Genomic DNA, 23100 nt, shown 5'->3' on the forward strand with positions numbered 1-23100 from the left:
CCACTTCGAAACAGCTACATTGTCTGCCAGTCTGGTTCCAAGTTCAATTCAAAGTCCTGGTTGTAACTTTTAAAGTTCTACACAATCTGGGACCCGCATACTGGAAGGACTGCCTCCATCCATACACCCCTCTGTGCCAACTATGATAGTCAGGCAGCCATCTGTTGGCATCCACCCCAGCCCAGGCCTTTTCTGTTGTGAGGGCAGGAATGAGATCCATGGTTTGCTATTTGGAATATTAACAGGAATGGCACAAAACGGCTCGTGTACAATGTGCACTACTTACAGCAGGTTGTTCAGTTGCACAGTCGAGTCCGACTCTTCGCGACCCCATGGACCAGCTCCCGCCAGGCCCTCCTGTCTTCCGCTGTCCTCAGCAGGAGAGAGTTGCAATCAGCACGTCCTTATGAAAGCACCATCGCCAGGGTGGATTTGAACCATGGCCCAGTATACAGTAGCCAGTCAGACTTGTGACCGAGTCAGCCATAGAACATCAGCTGCTTTACACAGTCAGAAAAAGTGATATTCCCATCATGTTTTTGTTTCCTCTGGCTGGAAGAAAGTCCTCCTAAGTTCAGGCAGATGCCTTTTCCAAGCCTACTTACAGAGATTTATAACAATCGCACCAGGGCCTTTTTGTTTGTTGCAAGCAATGTGTATGTTTTACCACTAAGCTGTAATGCATCCAACTTCAGTCCAAGTAGACCAGGTTGCCTTGCCTATGGAAACTAAGGGTGTACTTCAGTCCTGGCTGGAGACAGACACCCATTCTTTACATATTCTGCTTATCACATTTCATAGTAGTGACCACCCATTTCTGTAACACATAGGGGTTCCACCCCAATCTGCTGCCTCACTGTTTACTGAGCGATTTGTTTACCCTGTTCACTCTTCACCCACCTTGAATTTTTATAACCTCCTATCACACAGTAATATTTCTCTAAAGTAACCTTTTACCCTCAGCCATTCTGCCGTTATTCCCCCACCCCAAGGTTCCTTTTTTAAGCTATCATGACCAAAATTTTCGAAACATGGGCAAGTATATACAGTGTATTCAACGTTGTATTTCCAAGTACAAAAGTAGCTGCTAGGAGTTCACACTGCCCCACAGCAAAAATCTATGCTGATTCTTGATTACACTGAGAAGCGGATCACAAGACGACGGCAGCTGCGTCCAAATACTGGGTGCTTCTTTTAAGTTCAGCTCTGGAAATACTACAAGGTTACATCCACGGGGAGGCTGCTAAACAAGTAGCAGTAAAAAGCATTCAGGGGTGAATCTGGATCAGTTCACACCGAGTTCTGATACTTTATGGAAATCTCCAGTGGAGGCTTGCAATTCAACACCTTTCAGCAACTGTAACTGAAGTTTAGAGGAGTCACTTAAAGTTCAAATTAGATCTTTGCTGCTTTCAAGGAGCATCCAGCTTTAATGCACCGAACAAAACCCCTTTTCATAAATCCAATTACAAAGATACACAAGCGCTCAATTAAAAGTAGCCAATTTTATTCAAATTATGTGCTGCAAAGTTCACATAATTACCACCCTCTTCAAAACAGTACATAATTAAAGTATGTCCTTATCGAATGGAAATTTGTCTTTCTTCGCCAGAAGTGTTTCAGTAAAAGCCAGAGTCTTGAGTAGCCCAGTTAGGTGCCTTTAAAAAGAAAAAAAGCAAATTTGAAGATTAGGACACAAGAGAGGTGTGTTTCCAACTAATCAACACAGCAGATTCAATTTTACAGCTATGCTAGACAGTGCTGGGCACTCTACTCTGCTGTTGGCAAACTGAGTGAGGGTGTGCAGGGTGTTTCTGAATCTTTCTTCAAAGCAATTAACATTACAGTCCTAAGGCTGGTTTGTGGAAGTCTTAGGAAAGCAACTAAACCTAATGCTGGTGCCATCTGGAGATAGGCTGACACAGAACCAGAACCTAACTCGTGTTACCTGGATGCAAACTGGGTGCCAGCATGGCTGCCCCAGTTAAAAGGCTAGAAACAGGCTATGTTGGGAAAGGGAGGGGCTTAGTTCGTATCCAGAGCCCCAAAGCCCACACCCTACCCTCAGCACAAGCCTACGAAAACATCCCCCCCCCCGTAATCAAAAAACAAATCTCCCTCACCTTCCTCCACCCACGCCTACACAGTTTAAAATGTTAACTAAGTCTGGAGCCAATCGCAGTTCTTCTGAGCACTATAAAAACGCGAGCCAGGACACCTTGGAACTCAGCACAAAGCTGCATCTGGCCTCTTGCTGAGCATCCCTTGACCATACATGTAGGGTGGAATTCTAGAGGAAGAGCCTTTTGCACAAGCCACCAAGGTGAGAACGTATTGACAAGGCTGCTTTCCCCAGAACCCTGACAAGTACCCCACTCGGAACACACATACTGAGTTTGAAGCTCTGCTCCTCTAAACTGGGGACACAGGAAGGCAAGTGAGGGGGGATGAGCTATGCCTTGGGAACCAACAGATGTAAGACTCAGATACATCTTTGAGAGGGACACAGTTCCTTCCATTCTAGCGAAATGCCCACGTGACTGCCCAGGCCGCTTGGTGCTTACCTCAGACCTACCGCCCTGGTTCAGTTTTTTCTCAATATTCATAGCCAGCATCTGACTCCGGAAAGACAAGCTTTTGGTCTTCTCAATCACTTGCTGATAAGGTGACACAGCATTGTTTCCCATCACTACGTGACCCTAGACGTTCGAGAGAAGGCATCAAAAGTGGGTTCAGGCACACTTGCACACTTGGGTAATGCCACAGTGAACACCCCATATTCTCCTTTTATGCTCGTTAGTAAAGGTAAAGGTTCCCTTGCTCAAAAGCCAATCGAGTCCGACTCTAGGGTTGCGGTGCTACTTGAGCCACCGCAGCTCCATTATTATGCTCGTTACCACCTGATAAGAGAGACACAGAATCCACTGGCTGTGAGGAATGGCCTGTGACCTGCCTTATAGCTGTACTACAGGCCAGCCGTGCTGCTGGTGCTTCCTTCAGTTATCTCCCAAATGTCATCTCCCAAACTCTGTCCTTACTGAAAGTGCCCACAACACAACTGGGTCTTCTAGCTTGTATCTGTACGTTCTCCCAAACTGTACTGCAAGTTGCTCCCAACCCACGTGATGATGGGCGATGCACACAATGGATGCATACAGGCGCAGTTTCCAAATGCACAGCTCTCGTGCCAACCTGCTCCTTACCGTTTATGGATTGCAGAAATGCTGATGGTGAACATGCTGCATGGACTTTTCAATCACACCCCTGATCTTCCCGCTGTGCCAAGCGAGGCCTACTTGCCACCTTGTACAACGTCTGCTACAGCAGCACCTTTTCTTCCCCAAACTGGACTGCCAGCCTGGGTGAACAGCATCCATGGGATGGACAGCAACACTTCTGCCTTCTAGCCATGAGGGCTGTCTCAGCCCATGCTGGTGGCAGCGTATGAGCAACTCTGTGCGGTGGCCTCCAAACTCTGTTCCCTTGCTGCTTACTGCATGGGCTTAATAACTCTGGCATTGTGTGCTGACTGCCTGTCATTCAAAATCAGAAATTTCAAAGCTGCCACAGTTCATCAGTCACCATTCCGGGGGGTGGGTGGGCGTCAGTCATCAACAATGGCACATACAGCTAAAACCAAAAAGCTGAGGAGGATGAAGTAATAGGCTAGAGGCTGGAACACACTGTAAACATGAACACGTGAAGCTGCCTGATACCAAGTCAGGCCACTGATCTGTCAAAGGCAGAAGAATCTGTTTTGACTGGCTGCAGTTTTCCAGGGTGGAGGTCTTTCATATATCACCTACTTCAGTTGAAAAGGACTGGTGCCAAGCCTGGACCTGGGGCCTTCTGCCCACAAAGGAGATGCTCTGCTACAGAGCCATAGCCCCTCCCAGACAAGCTGCAATTCACTGACTCAGAGCTGGTGTGGCACAGCAGTTAGGAGTTCTGACTCATATACCGAGTCCCTGGTTAAATTCTTGCATGGGCCATCGATATAGTTTTGTGGTCTTAGGCAAGCCACTGTATCACAGCCTCAGCAGGCCCACCTGTAACACTAACACAGCACACCACTGGAGATACAAGGATAACACTCTGCAAAACATTATTATAAATTGGTTGAGTTTTGCCAGAAGCCCTCTGCCCTGTACAGATCTTGGTGTGGTGCACGCTCTCCTTATTAAAAAGAAAAGCTTGTGTTCTTAGCACCAAAAGCCAGCAGCTGCAGCACTCTGGAGAAAAAACACAGCCACAGCACTTTTAGACTTTTCGCAGCTTGTACCAGCTGAGGTCCAAGCCGGCCCTTGCGCCAGCAAAAGGCATTTCCACTCTCACAGGGGGAGGTCTCCGATTTCCGCTACATACCACACCCTTCCCAAGACGCTCTTAATCTTCAGGAGCAGTGGCAGGGGGGATGCGAAGGCGGGTGCAGGGAAGTGGAGATCCACTATGGGAGTGGAAACCCACTCCACAGTTTTTAAAAGCCAACCCAATGATTTTGAAGAATGTTCTGACACAGATAATTTTACAAAAAGGGGGGGGGGAGCTTACCAGTTTTGAATCTATCTTGGCATCCAGCCTTGCATTCCGAATTAAATTCACAATCCATCGCTCAGCTTCTTCTGGAGTCATGTTTAGCTTATCTGCCAACATACTTTGGGGGGGAGGGGGGAGAAGAGAACATGTTTTTAATAAAATCTGTGCTCTTGCCTCAACCTTTGTTTGGCATCTATACCGGCCAAAGTAGGAATAATTAGATAATATGCTAAGTAACTGAATACAGGCAACTCTAACTTTGCTGCCAGTTTTATGAAGAGGTCTTGTGCGGGATCTCACAGATCCTTCCCATTAACAGAGGCGCCTTCCTCTGGCGGAAGAAGCCTTTGCCCCGTCCAAGATTCTCTACTGACATCGTCCTTTGGGGGGGAAGGCCCTTTCCGCTGCAGTAAAGCGCCTCTGATAATGAAACAGATCCACGGGATCCAGCCCCCTTATTGCAATCCAGCTCTGCATAACGCTGTATTTTTAAACTATTTAAAAAGGAAGTGCCCATGGCCAGCCTTGTTCTATTAACAGTCGGAAGCCACCAAGAAGGCTTCCTTGGAAAGCAAAGCTGCTCTGCACTTATCTTTCACACAACAGCCAGTGATGCCTGAAGACTCTCTTATCAGAGAGAGTCTGTAAATCAAGCACTTCAGTGATGCTTAACACATAAAACAGCTAGTTATATTCTAGACTGAAACCAGTGTGGCAAGGACCAAACAGACCTTTAAATCAAGTGCCAGTTTGTGTATAATTAATATTCCACGTGGACATATGTCTTAATGGTGAGCTATTACTGTTTGTAATTGTGGTCTGCAAAATTTCTCTAGAAGTTTTAAGATCTACTGCAGACTCATCTGCTTAGTTCCATTTACACACTGAAGCCGAAAAACAAAATCGATGAAGAAGCAATCACAGGGGGAAGAAAGCTGATGTTATCGCTTTGACTCATCCAAGATACTTTATGGCTCATCTTGATTCACTTTAAGAACCTCTAATAGCCCAACACATTAGAAATCGGAACTCGCAGTACCTAATAATTTTGTGTGCATTATTTAAAACCAAATCAGATGTTTCAATAGATAAAATTTATTTTATGAGAGGACTGGTTGAGAGCAATGAATTCTAAGAGGATCATATATTCCAGAAACCAGGAGGATTCAAATTTGGTTAGCTAACTATGTAATTTCACCACAACATTAAACAGATACACACACTACAAAAGGACCATCTGAGCTAGTTTTCATTTGCTGAACATCTGTCTAGCTTTTGATAAAGCCATCTTTTGAGAGAAGTGTTTCACTCAACTGGCCATAAAGCACCAGGCAGACAGCACTGTCCTTTGATGTCCTATGTCAGACCACTTGTTCCCAAGACTGAGTGTGACGCAGAAGATTTGTGACAATTGGATCTTTTCAGGGATTGTGTCCAGACATCCCAATTTCTTCTCCTCTACAGATCAAGGCAAGAGTCAAGAGCTGCTGTTCTGTCAACAGGCGCTCAGCCAATGGTTTTTCCTGTGGTTTTCTAATGAGTTCTCAGCATTCTCCAGTGATGCTTCACTCATTTCAGATTCAAGAACTCTCAACTTCCAGACTTTTGCTAATGCTTCGCATTCTCTCCTGAAATCCAGCCAAGAGAAAACACTGTACTCTATTTTAAGCCATTCTCCACTGCAATCTCTGCTCTCGTTCTACCACAGCTTAGCCTGTAACTCTCCAGGTGCCTCTGTTAAGATAACGTACAACTTACTAAATATGCAGGCTTAATTATAATTATAAACTGAAGTAGAACTTCAGTAACAAGGAAGCTATAATTATAAACTGAAGTAGAACTTCAGTTCATAGTAACGAGGAAGTTGGCACAGACAGACATGCTACATGCAACATTAAAGCAGTCTTCACTGATTTTCTGTTTAGCCAGCAAGAACAAATCTGATTATTATCCCATCAATTTTATCAGGCACATCTCTCATGCCTTAAGGCACCCATCTTTGAAGACGAGAGATTTCAAGTTTATTTGGGGCTGTGGATATCTCATTAGAACTGGCACTCAATGTGTCCCGTTGTGAGAGAGGTATTGTGCCACAGTTGAAAACAAGTGTGTGGGCGTTTCCTGCAAAGGCTAGAATGCAGCTGGGTTACAATAACCAATCAAGAAGAAAGGCCCATTTGTCAAATGGCCTTTCCTCCATGAGACTGCTGTGATTCATTCATGTTCCTTCCCCAGAATAGCAACATTCAGACACTGAAGTAACAGCGTCAGATAATACTATTCTGAAAACAATGATCTAATCTAACAGGAACTAATTGACTTCCAGATTGACTGTAACAGACCAGCATGTGCTAGCAACCTTTGAAGGAGAGAGAAGATCTGGAACTAGAGTTCTCCCGTGCCAGGGCCTTCTCTGCCTTGAAACGGATTTCAGAAAGTGTGGCTTCCAATTGTTCTATCAGGTTTACAAACCTCTGAAGTATTCAAAGGCATTACACAGAGACAAAACGCTTCATCTCTGTGTTGACAGCACACACACACACACACTGGCCCAGTCAAGAGGAGCAAGTGTTTTAAAGGAGCTCGGTCTGACAGATCTCTTTTTGCAACATTAAGTAAGACGGCATCCCCAGGGATGCAATTCATATTATATAAACAGCTTTAAATATTTATTTACAAAGGTGTAGATGCCATTTCTGCAGAGACTGCTCAAGCAGCACACATGTAAAAAAGTATGATAAAGCCATACGGCCACAGCATAAAAAACAATCCACAGCATGGAAGCAACAGAAAATAGCAGTCAACAGCTTAAAATGAGAGCCATAAAGCAGTCCACAGGCTAGAAGGTGACCACAGGAATGCTTAAAAAAAAAATAGAAATCCTCAGTTAAAATCTTGGGTGAAACGAAGGCTCAGCTTGGGACCAAGAGAGCACAGAAGGCATCAGAGGCAAGCCTCAAAAGTTCCTGATTCTAATTCATCCACAGATCTAAAAACAACAACAACTATTGATTCAGTATTTTAAGGCTTGCTCTCACATTAACTGTTCACATGTATCTGGGAGTATGTAAACAAGCATCTGAAGGACTGCCTCCTCTCATATTATCCAGCCCTCCTCTTAAGACCTGCCTCCCAAGCCCTGCTCCCTGAGCCTCCCCCACCTTCAGAGATAAGGCCGGTGGCAACCAGGGGCGGGGCTTTTCCAGTAGTGCCACCTGGCTTGTGGAAGGCCATTCCCCTTCAGGCTCACCTGGCACCTATGGCCTTCTCTTTTAGGTGCCATACCAAAATGCTTCTCTCCACCCAAGCTTTTAATTAAGGATCTGATTTTTAATGCGATTTTAGCCTGGAAACTGTTGATTTTATGCTGGGCTGAAGCTATTTTATACTGGATTTTAATTAATATCTTTTCATGTTTTGTTTTTATTCTTATTTTGTAAGCTGCCTTAAGCACGTCCCTGGAGACATGGGATTAAAACTTGTTCTAAACAAATCAATATGATGCTAAATAAACCAGGATCACGTTGCTCGAAGCTAAAACCAAATTTTCACTTCTGTAGTTTCAATTCCATGTAGAAATGGCTTCAAAAATTTTGACTGAATTATGACACTGTGTACCAATCCTCTGAATACAGTTCAAACTCAAAAAAGTTTGAACTCAAATAATTTCTAAAGATAATAATAGAATCTATAACACCTCTGCTATTGTTTCCATGAGCCTAACATCCCTACTCTTCTGGGTGTTAACAACTTCTGGACAAATATTGTAGCTTAGCTATCCAACTAACTGAGTACAGTTGAACATGCTGCAACCAGCAAGAAAAATGAAAAGCTGATCTCTTCAATGCCAGGGGCCTAACTAATTCAGGGTAAGCAAAACACCACAATTTAGCACAAGGGGTTGCAACCAGTCAGCTTTCCCACTCAAATTCACCCAGTCCCCATCCTACATGGCTTTTTTCTCATAACCCCCAGCATAGCCTTTGGGAGTGTCAAAGGGGACCTCTTTCTCCCCTTTTCATCAGCAGAAAGGCCAGCTGGATCCAAACCAAGGGCGAAGGATGTAGTGACTTTTATTGGCTTTGGCTGGTATGCCTGCTTCATCCGTTCTTGGAAAGTATGATCTGGCCGCTGTGATCAATGTTCTGATCACATCCAAGTTAGACTACTGTAATGCATTCTTAATGGGGCTGCCTTTGAATATGGCCTGGAAACTTCAATTTGTCCAAAATGCTGCAGCCAGGCTATTGCCAAGGGTCGGTTACAGGGATGCTACCATGCCCGTGCTGAGAGATCTGTATCAGTTACCTGTCTGTTTCCAGGTACAAGTCAAAGTCCTGGTTCTTACCTTTAAGGGCCTGAACAACTTGGGGCAGGGTACCTGAAGGACTTTCGCCAACTGTATTATCCAGCCAAATAGGTAAGATCTGCCTTTTAAGCCCTATCCTCTGTGCCCCTGCCTTCAGAGGTGGGTGAGAGACAGAGCATTTTTTGTGGTGGCACCTTGCCTTTGGACAGCCTGGCACCTACTTTACTGTCTCCAGGCCAATCCACATCTTTTTACACAGGCTTTTAATTAGGGGGTTTATCTCACCACCTTTTTAATGGTCAGCATCTGGTCTGAAGTCTGTTTTACACTGTTTCTGTCCAATGGCTTCTTTTTAAATGACTTGTTGTCTTGCATTATTATATTATTTTACTGGAAGCTGCCTTGAGCAGCATTCAGAAGCAGTAGCATAGAAATATTCTAAATAAATAAATAGGGCTTCAAATTAAATGTTTTAAAATTTTCTCTGCTACTGTCTAGAACTTGCTCTAATACAGAATTACTGTACAATTTTATTTGGGTGAACTAAAGTGTTTTATTGATATTTAAAATCCCAACACTTCAGCTTTTGTTTAATACAAAACCAAGTATGACCATTACAACTTCACAGTAGAAAATCTGAGAAAAAATTGACAACGTAGTAAACGTTTGCTGAAAACCATGCAGACTGGTAGCAAAACATGTATTAAATATACAGTCTGTCACAGAGCATGTGTAAAATGGTTGATGTTTTGATCCTTAAAGATAAAGAGCAAATTCAGATACAAAAAATAGTTATTCTGGCTCCATCTCTAGCACTGGAGCAGGGAAAAGATTTCATAATAATCTATAAGATATGATGTTGGCACACAGTGATGAAGTAGCTTTCCTCCACAGAGAAGCAACATGAACATATTTTCTGACAAATTCTTCACATACCTCATTTGTCTACTACTAGGAGCTCTTCCAATTTTCATACCTCTTTCCAATTCTCACTCAGTTCACAAACTCAAACTATGTTTCAGGGGTGCGGCTAACAATTTACTGAATCAAATTATGCCCCAAACCACAACAGCCGCTTCCACCCCACAGAAATTTCACTCTACAACCTTCGGAGAGGATCAGACCTGCAGTGCTACCCAACGTGGAACAGTGGGCTCCATCTTAACACTTGTGCCTTGACAGATAGTAAAAGAGCATCAGCACAGGAGCCTCACATACGCTCCAGCATTACCTACCTCACAACATGGCCTTCCCTTATTTCTGTGGGGCAGCTATACGTCTAAAGGCTGTCTTGCACTGAAACTTCCCTACCCACCCAAAGTTAACATGTCAGACGCTTGACCTACAACATTTTTCTCCCTCAATGCGCTACCCTAACACATGCATCAAGAATTTAATGTAAAAGAACGTTCACAATACCCAGGTGCACAGCCGAGGTAGTACAGTCCCACGAAGAAGGCTACTGTTTATTCAGAAAGATTATATGTTACCTCTGCATAGACCTGCTTGATGTGCCCTGAAATGTTCTAATTAGTTCTGAAGATGAAGGAAGACTGGAGCAACAGCAGAACTGGCACTCAAGTACCCCTCTCCAAAGCAAACTAGAAGAACACTATCAAGGAATATCTTATACAGAAATGATTTTATACCTGCTTCAATCAGAATTCTTCTAATTAAAGATTTAGATCATCTTAACATTTACTGAGCTTTACCACTGCTTTCGCACGTGCACACACATGAGTTGTAGTTAATTTCCCATTTTTGTATGCTAATTCCTTTTGTTTCTTACTCAAGTAGAATCGAAGCAGCTTGACCACATCGCCTTTTAATGCAGTCACATGTATACTTTTGCCATCAAATATCAGTTCTATTACTGGTAGAGCTTTTCTTACTTGATGCTGATGCACTGGTGGATGCGGCAGAAGGTTTCAAATATAAAGAGGCGGGCATTTTCAATGAAGTCTTCTAGACAAGCCACTAAGAAAAAGTCATTCACAAGAACCTAAGAGATGGCAGGGAGGACAAGGGAGAGAAGGAAACTTGGTAAGGCTATAGTACTAGCTAACAATTGTGAAGCTTATATGCTGTAGACAGAGATCCATGGTTCCTGTTATTACTGGAAGTGCCCTCTTTCTCAAATTCAACCCTGGAGGAGCCACAGAACACTTTCCATCCCATGTTAACAATTTGGCTGTGCTGGATTGGCTGAACCATGTTTGGAGAAAATATTATGCAACAGGTTCTGACTGGTGTTAAAATGTCTAATTTTCAGGTGTTTTTAACAATGATAATGGTTTTGACTAGGTTTTCAAATTCCAGCTGTCTGGATGGACTAGAAGTATCTTAAGCGTACATGTCTCTTGCCCCTCCATTTCTTTTAAGTGTCTAACATATTTTCACTTTCAGCTTCTATTAATACTCTTTTTTGAGTCTGCATGTGTACCAAATTTCAGGTTTCCAGCTGGAACAGGAGCAAGTCTAAGCACTTGGGGGTAACACTTTGGAGTTGCCAATTTTGAGATGAACAAGTGTCTCATTCTCAGATTTTTCTAGCAATCAGGATGTGTTCTACCAAGAGCCAGTGACTCCATTCATTAAGAAGCACCCAAACAGTTGTAATACTCCCGCCCCCTCAGTATAGTAATGAAAGGTATGCAATATATTTTGAGACCAAAAAAACTTAGGGGAAACAACAAATTAAAAATATACTGCACATTTGGAAGATTAGTCTAATGACTATTTTTCTTTTCTGAACAGGAAATTTTATTAGTATAACAACTGAAGAAGAAGAGATTGGATTTATACCCCACCCTTCACTCGGAGTCTCAGAGCAGCTTACAATTTCCTTTCCTTCCCTTCCCCTCAACAAACACCCTGTGAGATAGGTGGGGCCGAGCTCCTTCGAGGACTGCTCTTGAAAGAACAGCTCTGAAAGAGCTGTGACTGACCCAAGGCCACCCAGCAGCTGCATGTGCAGGAGTGGGTAATCAAACCCAGTTTTCCCAGATTAGAGTCTGCACTCTTAACCACTACACCAAACTGAAGTTCTTCTCAATGAAAGCTGCATCAGCCCACAATCCCAATGGCGTGTTCCTTCCACAACTTCTATTTCAGGCACTTCAAGTAATCCTATAGCGATGCCTCAGTTTACAGTAAATAAGGGGTGGATCCTATGTTAGGAGGATGATTCATAGGATCCAACCTAGTATCATGATCATGGTCAATGCTCCCTCTAAGCTGTGGAGTCTTGTGAGCAAAAATTCTACTTTGTGAGCTACTGGCATTAAAGTTGTGAGCGAGCGATTTGGCTACTGCATAAATTACTTTGCTCTGGAGCCATCCTTCCTGAGCTAAGACCAAAGTGTGTGAGCTGGAGGCTTAAAAAACTGTGAGCTAGCTCACACTAACTCAGCTTAGAGGGAACACTGATCATGATAGCCATTTGCATACATCTAATTGCCTAAGATTGTGTTTGCCAAGGAATTCTTACTGATTCACATTCTCTTAGCTTCTTCTGCGCTCCATCGAAGTCAAAGTTCACATATAAACATTCCACGAACTCAGTTATTGGGTCCTTGTAGGTATAGGATTCCTGCACAGATAAGAGTAGGATTTTGTGTTATTTAGCTGATCTGTGTGCTACCTTTCTACCCTGTAAAAGTCCCCAAGGAAGCTCATAATAAAATACGTCATACAAAACATACCAGGAACTGCCACCATAGGGGCAACAATCAATTGTCAGCTTCATTCAAAGGCTTTCCAGAATAAGAATTTTAAAAGGTTTCTTTAGCATCTTCCAGAAGACCTCTAGTAATGCCAATCTTATCCTCCTGGGTAAAAAGGACTCACTACTGGGGGGATGACAGCTGAAAGGTCCTCCTGTGAGTGGAATGTCAGACTAGCAGTTCCTCCAGGGAGACCTTACCTTGGAAAACCAGGAAGGGTAATATGGATCAAGGCGAATCCTTGAATACTTTGGGCCCAAACCCACTTAAGAGTTTAAAAGGTCAAAACCATCCTAAATTGCACCCAAAACAAAGTGGGAGCCAATGTTGTTAGAAGAGCTCTGGCTTCAATCCAGTGAAGATTTCTAGAAATGGAAGGAGGGGGATGATTTTTGCCAAACTCCCACCCATACTTTTCCTGGGGGGACTCCAATCCAGTGAAGATTTCTAGAAATGGAACGAGGGGGATGATTTTTGCCAAAAAAAAAACCCCATACTTTCCCTGGGGGGACTCCTGTTCCCCAGAAGCAGCATTTTGGAGGTTGTTTTGGACTCCAGTAAGAAGGAATATCTCAGCAGAGATTTTTGGCAGGATCCAACCGACTGGCTTTATGTATTTGTTAGATAAGGTTTAGGCTGGGTCTCGGGTGCTGCGTTTTGTACCAAGCTGAAGTTTCTGGATCATCTTCAAGAGAAACTGCACATGCAACACATTCCGATAACCTAGTTTGGATGTTCTCAAAGCATAATCCCCAGTGGTGTGGTCTATTATCTCCGGGAACAGCAGCAGTGAGCAAGTCATTCCCATCAGCCTCCAGCAGCTGCCTACCTAGACAGAGAGGTGTCCAGGAGTCCTTCGAAACTGTGAACCTAACCTTTTCAGTACAAGCAATAATTCTAAATGTAGTTTGTTAGAATCCTTTTAGCAACAGCAATTCAGTTTTAAACAGCTCTAAAGATGCAACCAAATTTCATTTTAGACTTAAGTACACTGGCACCTTTGGCGTGTGTTAAACAGTGTGAACCAACAATATTGCCTGTCATAGGAAGACGACTCATGTGTGTGTCTGTGTGTGTAAAAAGAACAAGGGTGTCAGTTCGGGCATGACCTCAGGGTGATTCTGAGCAGGCACAGCAGTAGAAAGGAGTGGAGCCCTTCCACCATCCTCTTAGTTGGTCAAGTGACTTGTTGGGGGCTACAAATCAAAAGGTAACATCCTTCCTGTAGCCTTTTGTCTCCATGATGCAAGGGAACAGATAGTCCAGGCCTACTAGGTCCATCTCACATAGTTTGTGTAGTGTGTGTGTGTGCGCGCAAGAATTACAGATCCATACCACCGCTACTCCAGTCTTTCCTACCTCATCTGAGTCAACTGGGATGGCGGTATCCATTTGGCAGAAAGTCACACCTCTAGGCCCACTGTACCAAAGCCCCAAGCCACCAGCAATGGACGCGCATATGGATTATCTTTTTCCTTTTCAACTCCCAATCCCTAGAACACCTATTGTGCTACAGTATCAAATAGGCCAGAGCAGTGAACCGCCTTTTTATGTCTGACCATGTCATCAAAATTTCCTTGCCCAAGTTTCAGAAAAAATCCACATGCTCCCAAAAAGTACACCTGTATTTCATTCTCTAGTTTGTCAATGTTCTTATAGTGCGGAAGATAGCAGTAGTCTTCCTAAGATCCCAGGCTGGCCACAAGGATACGAAATGTGTGGGGTTTTTTTTATAAACGGAAACCTATTTCCTACCTGCTGAATAACCTTGACCAAGTCTTTCAACACTTGTCTACGCTTCCGAACATCTTTGTTCGTTATCACTGCTGTAGTCAGATACCGAAGAATATGTGGGCACATTGTTTGAATTGCATTAAGATACCTGGGGGAAAAAATAGATTATTTTAGAGCTGGAAGTAAATTAGATTTCAGAACAGCCCAGGCCCCTCTTCTAGCAGAGGAATATAGGAGTGAGAAAAGACTTTGCTTACTGGATACCCACCCAACACTATCTGGAGGCTCTATACATAAAAGAAGTGGAATGGTGCTGAAGTCTGACAGGATCCCATGCTTGAACTCCAAGCCCTGCTCATTCCCATAAAGCAGGGTCCCAACCCTTTTTGAACCTGCAGGCACCTCTGAAATTCTGAAGCAGGAGAGAAGATGGCACTACAAAATGGTTGACACAAGAGGTGGGGGCCAAGCATCCCCTCCATTGCTCTGATGTTTCTCTGCCCCCATCGCAGGTCTCATTTACAGAATCCTGGACCCTTCTCAAGGGATCAATGGTGAGGGTACAGGTAAAAAGCCTCTTTATTTGTATTACGGCAGCCGGTCACTGGCCCTGTATTCACAAAGGCCCTGCCTACTTTTCTAAAACACATGGTGGGCACCTGGAGAATTGCCTGAGGGCACCATGGCACCTGCCACGTTGGGGAACTCTGCTACAGATAGTTACTTGCAGGTTCCTAACTCGGCCAAGCCCCAGCTGAGTAAGGACCGTCGTACTCTATACCAGTGGAGGTACAGAGTATGCATTCAAAATTGTTATGCCAAAAATCCATTTCCTTTCAAATCAAGAGTTATAGATGGGGAAAATGGGAGCAAGCAAAAGTAAAGCACTTGCTATCATAGTAAGAATTTAATTTAAACTACTTGGGAAAAGTGTGGGGGGGGGGCCTCTTTAGAACAAACTATTTACACATACTTTTTGCCTGTACACCGTAGCTACAACAGATGACTCATATGTCCTTGAAACACAGCAGAAGATGGCAATGGATTACCACATTACCTCATGCAACACTGACATCACCCCCTAATTTCACTTGAAATAGATAGCCTGCACTTCTAAAAAATCTTTGATAAATTTTAAATGTAATACAATGCCAGTGACAGCATACAAAGATGAAGTTATCTATGAAATACTGCCTCTTCCAAATTTACGATAATTACAACAAATGGAAATATATAATTCCTTCGGTATTTGCAGTCTCATAGCATTGCATGATGTATTACAATCCCAGTGAAAGATTAACCTTTAAATCAGCCCTGACAGGCTAATGGGGAAAAGATGCTGCTCAGCAAGGCTGCCAGTGGCACTCAAAGGCTACTCTGATGCCCAGGTTCCTGCAGACCCTCACCCTGGTAAGCTACTGTAGCTTTCCAAGGAGTCCTGCTGACAATATCCTCAAGTGTAGAAGACTGGACTTTGATCTGTTTCTCAGGCATTTCTTTGGGAGGGGGGGTTGGTTGGCTTTTAGGCACAAGACAACTTACTGGGGCTGATAGAGAAAGAGGTCGATGATGTTGTCTCTGCCTTTAGGATGGTTGAAGAAAACAAAAAGAGACCAGTGGATGAGCCACGTTCTCTGCTGAAGAGACTGCAGTGGAGAGCTGACCGACTGAAAAACAAAAGACATTTATTTTACAGAACTCCATGGCACACATTCACTCTATTTTCAAATGCATTTTCAGTTTTTGCCTTCAAGAGCACTCAGTGCTTTAAAACAAGAAAATCAACTTTGATTCAGCCAACATGACTAGGCTTTTTCTGTAATTTGCCACTCACTTATGGCAAATTGCAGTCACCGCCTCTGGCCAGCAGCTAAACAGAACGCCTATTCCAATGCCAGAATTGGAGAAAGATGCACTTCCATACCTGGTATGCCCAACAGTAGATTTCTTAAATGCAGTACTGGGGGTGGGGACAGAAGACAAAACCACTTTTCTGACTGCTGCAGCCAAACCTCGCCACAGAGGTTTTCAACGTGGTCCACCCAAATCCAGCAGCTTCTTAGCCTCTCCAAGACACTCTTGTCCTTGCCTCTCTTGAAATAACCATGTGCTTCTGATAGCATAAAGAAACCCTCCTCCCCATCCTTTTGGAAAGGTATTAAATGCAACCAACTGGTACAAGCTCTTTTGGTTTCATATGGGCCTTTCAGAAGCTCTGGAACTCTCTCTCCAGGAAGATCTGTCTGTCCCCTTTCGTTGCCGTCTTCCACCAGTGGGTGAAGATTTTATTTCACCTGGCATCCCCATCAATGATCCCACCTTTCCTAATCAATGTTTTACGTTTTATATGTATTTTAACTATGTTTGTAAACACTTTTAAAAGTTGTTTTAATGAGGTATTGTTTGAGAGGGGCGTTATTTTAATGGTTTAATGTAATTTTATCATGTATGGTTTACATTGTTAGCTGCCTTGGTAGCCCTTCTAAGGGCAGAAAGGCAAGATATGCATTTTGTAAATATAAACATTTCACCTTCTATTGAACTGAATTCATGAGGTCTGCAATCTTAGCTACCTCTCTCTTCTAGTGTCATCTGTTAGCTTCATTATATTTTTATATGTTTTTACTTATGGCTAGACTAATGATCTGGCCTCTGTTAGCCGCCCTGAGCTCACTGGGGAGGGCGGGATATAAGTGTGAAAAATAAATAAATAAATAAAGGGGGTAACTGGCTGCACGGTCTATTTTCTCATTACCATCAGCAGAGCTGAAATATTTTAAGAGCTATCAGAAGAGAAAAGAAACTCATCCTAGAATGTACACTTGCAACATCACTTTGTACCATTTGCAGTATCTAGCCATCCGCTGTGCCATTCCTGAAAGCCAGCCTCCCAACAATCTTCTCTCAACTACTAAAGGGCTGTAAACTCATGAGCCCATTCATCTTACTTTCCGGACTTGTCAGAACCTGCAGGTGTTGTCCAAAACGGAAGACTTCTGATCGGTAGTGTTGGTAAGTTCTTGAGTAAATGGGAGCGGGCACAAAATGTTCACACAGATTCACTGGCTGATCTTCCACATCCCCTTTCCTAGCCTTAGACACCACAGTGCGCTTAAGTCACTCACGTTATTGTCAATTGTCTCTTTCAGTCTTGTGAGGTCCTCCATGGCAGCATCCCAGTTCTGCATCAGAATCTCAGATGCCAGTTTTCCCCAGAGAGAACTCAAAGCGTTTCTATCCGTTGACGGAACCTGTTTTAAATAAGGGAATCCAATTACAAGAACCACAATAATTTAATATTTCACTAGGTCAAGAGTTTTGATTAGAGACTGGCTGGCACCAGTTGAGAGAGAATATGCCACCGACACGCCTGCTCCACAATTTGAGGAAAACGAGCTGTGTTTCATTTGGAAAATCAGTTTTGATTTTCTAGGAAACAAATCAGGAACAGTGGGCATTTCAAGGAGATTCGGTTGGAGATTTTAAAAAAACACCAAGAAAGCCTGGAGAACTGGCAGCCTCGGCTTCTGCACAGACCTTTCAATGCAAGCAATAAGGATCCCCCCCCCCCACCGCCCCAAACCCTGCAGTGAAGTCTGGAGCCCTCCGGGGTTTTCATGCACTAATTTAAAATGGTTTAAAGCTTAACTAGCAAAACCACCAAGTCTACTGAAAACTGCTGCAAATTAGGAGGACAATCCAGGAAGGGACACACACACACACACACACACACACACACACACACACAAGCAGCCAGCATTGCCTAGATTTTAAAAAGTCTGTTTAACTAAGATAGCTGCAGACATAATGACCCTTGTGTAATTTCAAACAAAGATATTTTATGCAGGAGACAGAAGCCTGTGCAACTGCAGTAAGTAAATTGTCATGCTATGGCCCTAAGCTCAGTATAGGGATCATTCAACAAATGTGGCAGAAGAAAAATAACTTGATTACTACATTAGACAAGACAGCGCAGAACCTGTCTTATGTTTTTCTCTCTAGTGTAGCTGATCAAGCTCATTCTGAGTAAGGGTAATTCTGGGGTCAGCCTGCCTTAGTTTAAACAGGACTGAACTACACTAGGTCATTCAGACAGCAAAAAAGCTCAGATCTATTACAATGGCTCTTTCATAGGTTGTGTTTCCCCAATGACCCCTTTAAAACAAATCTTTGCTCACGGAAGAAAAGCAGAGTTTCACAGCAAGCCTTTAACAGTGACATATTTAACCATTATTCTACAACTGGCACAATATATTTAATCATCCCTTTAAAGGCATAGTTCCAAACGCACTAATATATTTAAGCCACTGTTTAAGAAAAGAGAGAGACTGCCAGAAGCCATAAGAAAAATAAATTCAGTAATGGCTCCCTCTAACCTGAAACAGCATTTCTTCCACAAATTTTTGACATCTGAAACAGAAATGCACTTTGAATGCTAAGCTGGAGAAACTAACTGAATAATGTTCTTGATATAGTGATACTCTGAGCACCAATATTTTACTTGACTTTGGAACACAAAAAGTCCTGGTAACAGACACCAACTTGTCACTTGGGCCCCATTCCAAACAGGTTCATTTGGTGCTGCAAAGTAACCTGCTTTCAGTAATGGATTTGTTGAAGTTTCTGGATTTTCACCAGCAGCAGATTACCAAAAATAAGATGCCCCCTGAACACAGCAACTATGAATTCAGGGTGGGAGGAATGTAACACTATCTCTTCTCACAATAACCACCATACACACACCCCTATTAGTCAACTCTTCATTTTGTAAATTAGCTGTGGCTGCACATAGGTGGCATAGGGAGATTTCAAACTGTATTCGAAGTCCTTCACAGCATTAGCATTCTTCCGAAAAGCCGTTTTTAAAACAAGCATTAGTACCAAATAAACTCAGAGGTAAGATAAGGTATTCACCATGATTCTACCCAAGTTTTAGTTTGCAATTCTGTCCTCTAGAGGCTATATTTTCTTTATTCCACCTGTACTCTACAATGCCCACCCAAACAGCCTCCAGATGGCTTATGCGGTAAAACAATAAAACAAGACAAAAACTATTAGGACAGGGGAGCAGTAAGAAGCATCCCTACATACACTGATGGTGAAGAACCATCCTCACGCTCTAAACAAGACCTTAGCTGACATTTTGAAGGTCAGAATGGAACCGGGTTTCCTTCAATAAACTAGTCCACAGGTACAACTCCACAAGTGAGGGCTGAAACACATAATAAATGAAGACCTCAAACCAGCTGCTTCCTTACAATTACTGTTCTAGATGAGCATTTATTTATCAGATTCAATATTCACTGAACCTGACAGATCTATGAGCATCTGCGGCAGCTGAGTACATTTTTGGCGAAAAGATTCTCATATGCCATTTAAGAGGAGGCTGGCAGAATAGGAGGAGGAGCCGCCACCGCCACAAGTCAGTTGGCCCAAGGCAGCAGCTACAAGTGGGAGCTACCACAGCCCCCACTCCCCCAGGGCTGCAGCAGGTGGGCTGGCCACCAAAGGAAGGATGGTACCCCCCCCCCCTGCAAGTCTCACCGGTCCCCTGCTTATGCCTTCCTAATACCAGAGAGCTGTTACTGGATTTCCAACTAGCTCACTAGAATCGACCGGATAAAAGGAAAAATTATCTGCAGAAACAACCATGGCAGGCTGAGTAGATAACAGATCAGGACGTTTTCCTGGAGCATACCCTCTTGTAAAAGATGTGCATATTTGTCAATTCCAGAAGAAATTAATGGCAAATGCATACTTATGCCCAGTTTAAGGCATAGAAACACTTTAAATGTATGACCAAAAAATAAAACATACTTACCAACACTCTGAAAAAGTAGAGGTATTCGGCTGCTCCTGAATAGTTGCCACATTCATACTGGAATTTTGCATACCTATAAAGCGTATCTAGATACTCCTGCCTAAACTGAAAAATAAATCAGCGTGAGAAACATCCTTTTGTGATTGTGCAAGTGTCTTCTTTATGCATCAGACTAATAAAGGGGATGCTGTGTACCATAACTTTAAAATAAGTGTTAGTTTACTTTAGGAGGAGGCCATGGCTTAGCGGTAGAGCATCCATTCTGCATGCTCTCAGGCTCAATCCCCTCTATCTCCAGTGAAAATAATCAGGTTGCAGGTGATGCGCTGGACCTTGGAGAGTTGTTGCCAGTCAAAATACACAATGCTCATCTTGACATACCAATGGCCTAACTTGTTATAAGGCTGCTTTATATGCCAGAGCGAATCAAGGCTATCATTAAGCTACGCTCTAGTCCCTAGAAACGTGTCACCAGGTGAGCAGGACGTGATAGAGATTCATCACATCGAGCCTTTTAAAACATTTTCTGTTCGGTGCCAATTGAACTCTTGCCAATTTATTAGAACTCTCCCGCTTGCGTTGCAAAGTGCTCAACTGTCTGCAGGTTGCTTTTTAAACACTGATCAAAACTTAATTATGCCAACAGCACTGGTGGACAGATTTTGCTCTTCAAATGAGTGCTTCTCTCCTCTTTTTGCCTTGCCCCTTCCCTGGAGACAAGGCCCAGGGAAAAGTGAGACTGGACTGACTCTAGATGTTGGCTTCTGTTGAAGCTACTGTGGATTAATTTACAGGTCTGTGGGCTGGAGCTTAATATTCCTTGAAACCAATAATGCAATTGTGAAGGTGGGAGCCTATATTTTAAATTTCATAATGGCATCATTTGTTAGCAGGCGTGGACATTTAACTTACAGGGAAATATCCTAATGGGCCACTGCCCTAGAGGGCTGGTAGTGGCTATGACCAAGCAGAGTCAAGCCCCAGCAAGAGGACTGGCCATTTCACTTACAGGGAAATAGCCTAATGGCCCACTGCCCTAGAGGGCTGGTAGTGGCCATGACCAAGCAGAGTCAAGCCCCAGCAATCTCTGCCAGTGTCTCTCGGAATCACTTCCCAGTCTACTTCGGCTTCTAACCCCTTCATCCTGGGGCAGTCAGCAGCAAGCCTACCACTGCAAAAACGTTTCCTAATGGCCTGTGCTAAGACTACAGACACCTCCACAAGGAGTCCTATGTGCAGGTTATAAGTTACCAAAACACTTTAGTTGTTAAATTACAAGGCTTTTGTTTGGTCTTGAAATTAAAAATTAGTTTATCCTGGATAATAAAAAGAAAAGACCTATTCAGTGTCTAGTCCACATCTACAGAACCTTTGCCTAGAAGACTTAAAAGGTATTACAACTAGCTCACAAGAACAAGCTTAAAAGCAAATTTCATGTTTGCACATTCATTAGCTTAAGTATCACATCTATTGATGCTTACAGCAGGTTGAATCCAAAGATCCTCAAACAGAACTCCACTGAAACAAAGGGATCTCACCTCTTTGCCCTATTGCTGCTCAGTGTTCTCCCCAAAACACTGCTGAATTATCAGGAGACCTCTAGGAACAGTACAATATTGGGGGCTGCAGTGGGGGGAGGACTGGCATAACAGGTGTACACACATAGAGAGAGAGTCCCCTGAAGGCCTTTTCTTGCTGGCAGAAAATGAGCTTTGGATTCAATCCAGTACCTTGTAAAAAAATCCTGCTTTTAAAATACTTGATCAATCCTAAATCCAACTATAACGTGGCTGCTTGAAAACTGCTTTTGTATGTTGGATACAAAACCACTTCCAGTGGCTTCATGAATGAAGCCACACTTTTACCCAGGCTGAGCAAGAGGAATTCGTGCTCTGCCTTTACTCCAAAGGAATGTGAGACAAAACAACTCTGAAAAACTCCCATGCAATTTATGACACTGCCACATGTTCTCTGGTGTGCCACTGAAGCTACATCATGATTTTAAAACAGATTTAAGAAATGACCGCACACTTCTGCCTTTTGGGTTTCGGTTTTTAATTCTTTTTCAGTAAAGAACAGCTAGGTATTTTAACCAATATTTCATAATGCTGGATATTAAAAGAATTAACTGATACCTACACCATGCTTATCCGCTAAGTAGTCAAACAGCATCCGACCATCCCTGTAATACAGAAGAATTATAATTGTAGGGCTTTAAGTTGCTAGAAATTTCCAGAGACAGATCCAGAAGACACGCTAATTCATTCCAATTTTTGGTCATGGTAATCAACCTGTTTTCTGTGTCCATGAAAATCTTTGTGGAAATGAATTCCAGTGGTTACTTTCAGCTTGTAAGATACATCATTTAATATACAGTCAGTTCACATACGGCTCTGGCAGGCGTGCCCAACATGGAACAGTCAGCAAAAGACAATATACTAAATGGTGTGGCCTACTTGCATACCCATGCTGGAGGTGGCGGCAGTGGTGTGCTACTCACTTGCTCCCCCCCCCCCCTTATATGCAGCACTGAGGTCCAACGGTGCAAAAGTCTGCCACCAGTTTAGCAGGTCATTTGTAAGACTTGATGCAACTAGTTGCTTATCTTCTGCAAGCTAATCAGCAGCTGGTGCTCAGGAAGGACCACCTCAAATCACAGCACAGCAGTTTTTTAAAAAACAAATCAGTGTCCTTGCACGCTCTGCTCACATTACAGAGTATTTAAGAACTCTATAAAGCAATGAAAATATCAGCTTGGGAACGACATCTAGTGACCCCTTGGCAACACATCCTTTCAAGTACACTGACTCCCTGCATTCCTGGAGTGAATCCAAAAGTAGTATTCCACCAGTGTAGATCAGTTTTACAAACAAGTGGGGGGGGGTTCCCTCCCACAAATTACACCCTCCTGCTATTGCTCCGAAAGCGAGTGTAGTGTTGCCTAGGGGTTAGAGTATCAGCAGAATCTGGGAGAT

At 43.2% G+C, this 23100-nt stretch overlaps 1 protein-coding gene across 1 annotated transcript in view; it reads right to left on the bottom strand.

Moving 5' to 3' along the window:
- Nucleotides 1–1501: 1501 nt before the first annotated feature.
- EIF3E (eukaryotic translation initiation factor 3 subunit E) overlaps nucleotides 1502–23100 on the bottom strand; it is a 30470-nt gene continuing 8871 nt past the window's right edge. The window contains exons 4-13 of the mRNA XM_015414736.1: nucleotides 22265–22307; nucleotides 20126–20230; nucleotides 17430–17555; nucleotides 15847–15971; nucleotides 14326–14452; nucleotides 12336–12437; nucleotides 10738–10847; nucleotides 4552–4654; nucleotides 2565–2699; nucleotides 1502–1658 (exon numbers count right to left, since the gene is read on the bottom strand). Coding sequence (XP_015270222.1) covers nucleotides 1620–1658; nucleotides 2565–2699; nucleotides 4552–4654; nucleotides 10738–10847; nucleotides 12336–12437; nucleotides 14326–14452; nucleotides 15847–15971; nucleotides 17430–17555; nucleotides 20126–20230; nucleotides 22265–22307 — 1015 coding nt within the window. The 3' untranslated portion in view covers nucleotides 1502–1619. The remainder of the gene's footprint in view (nucleotides 1659–2564; nucleotides 2700–4551; nucleotides 4655–10737; nucleotides 10848–12335; nucleotides 12438–14325; nucleotides 14453–15846; nucleotides 15972–17429; nucleotides 17556–20125; nucleotides 20231–22264; nucleotides 22308–23100) is intronic.

This window comes from Gekko japonicus, unplaced genomic scaffold, assembly GCF_001447785.1.
Source record: "Gekko japonicus isolate JY-2015 unplaced genomic scaffold, Gekko_japonicus_V1.1 scaffold1497, whole genome shotgun sequence".
Taxonomy (NCBI): Eukaryota; Metazoa; Chordata; class Lepidosauria; order Squamata; family Gekkonidae; genus Gekko; species Gekko japonicus.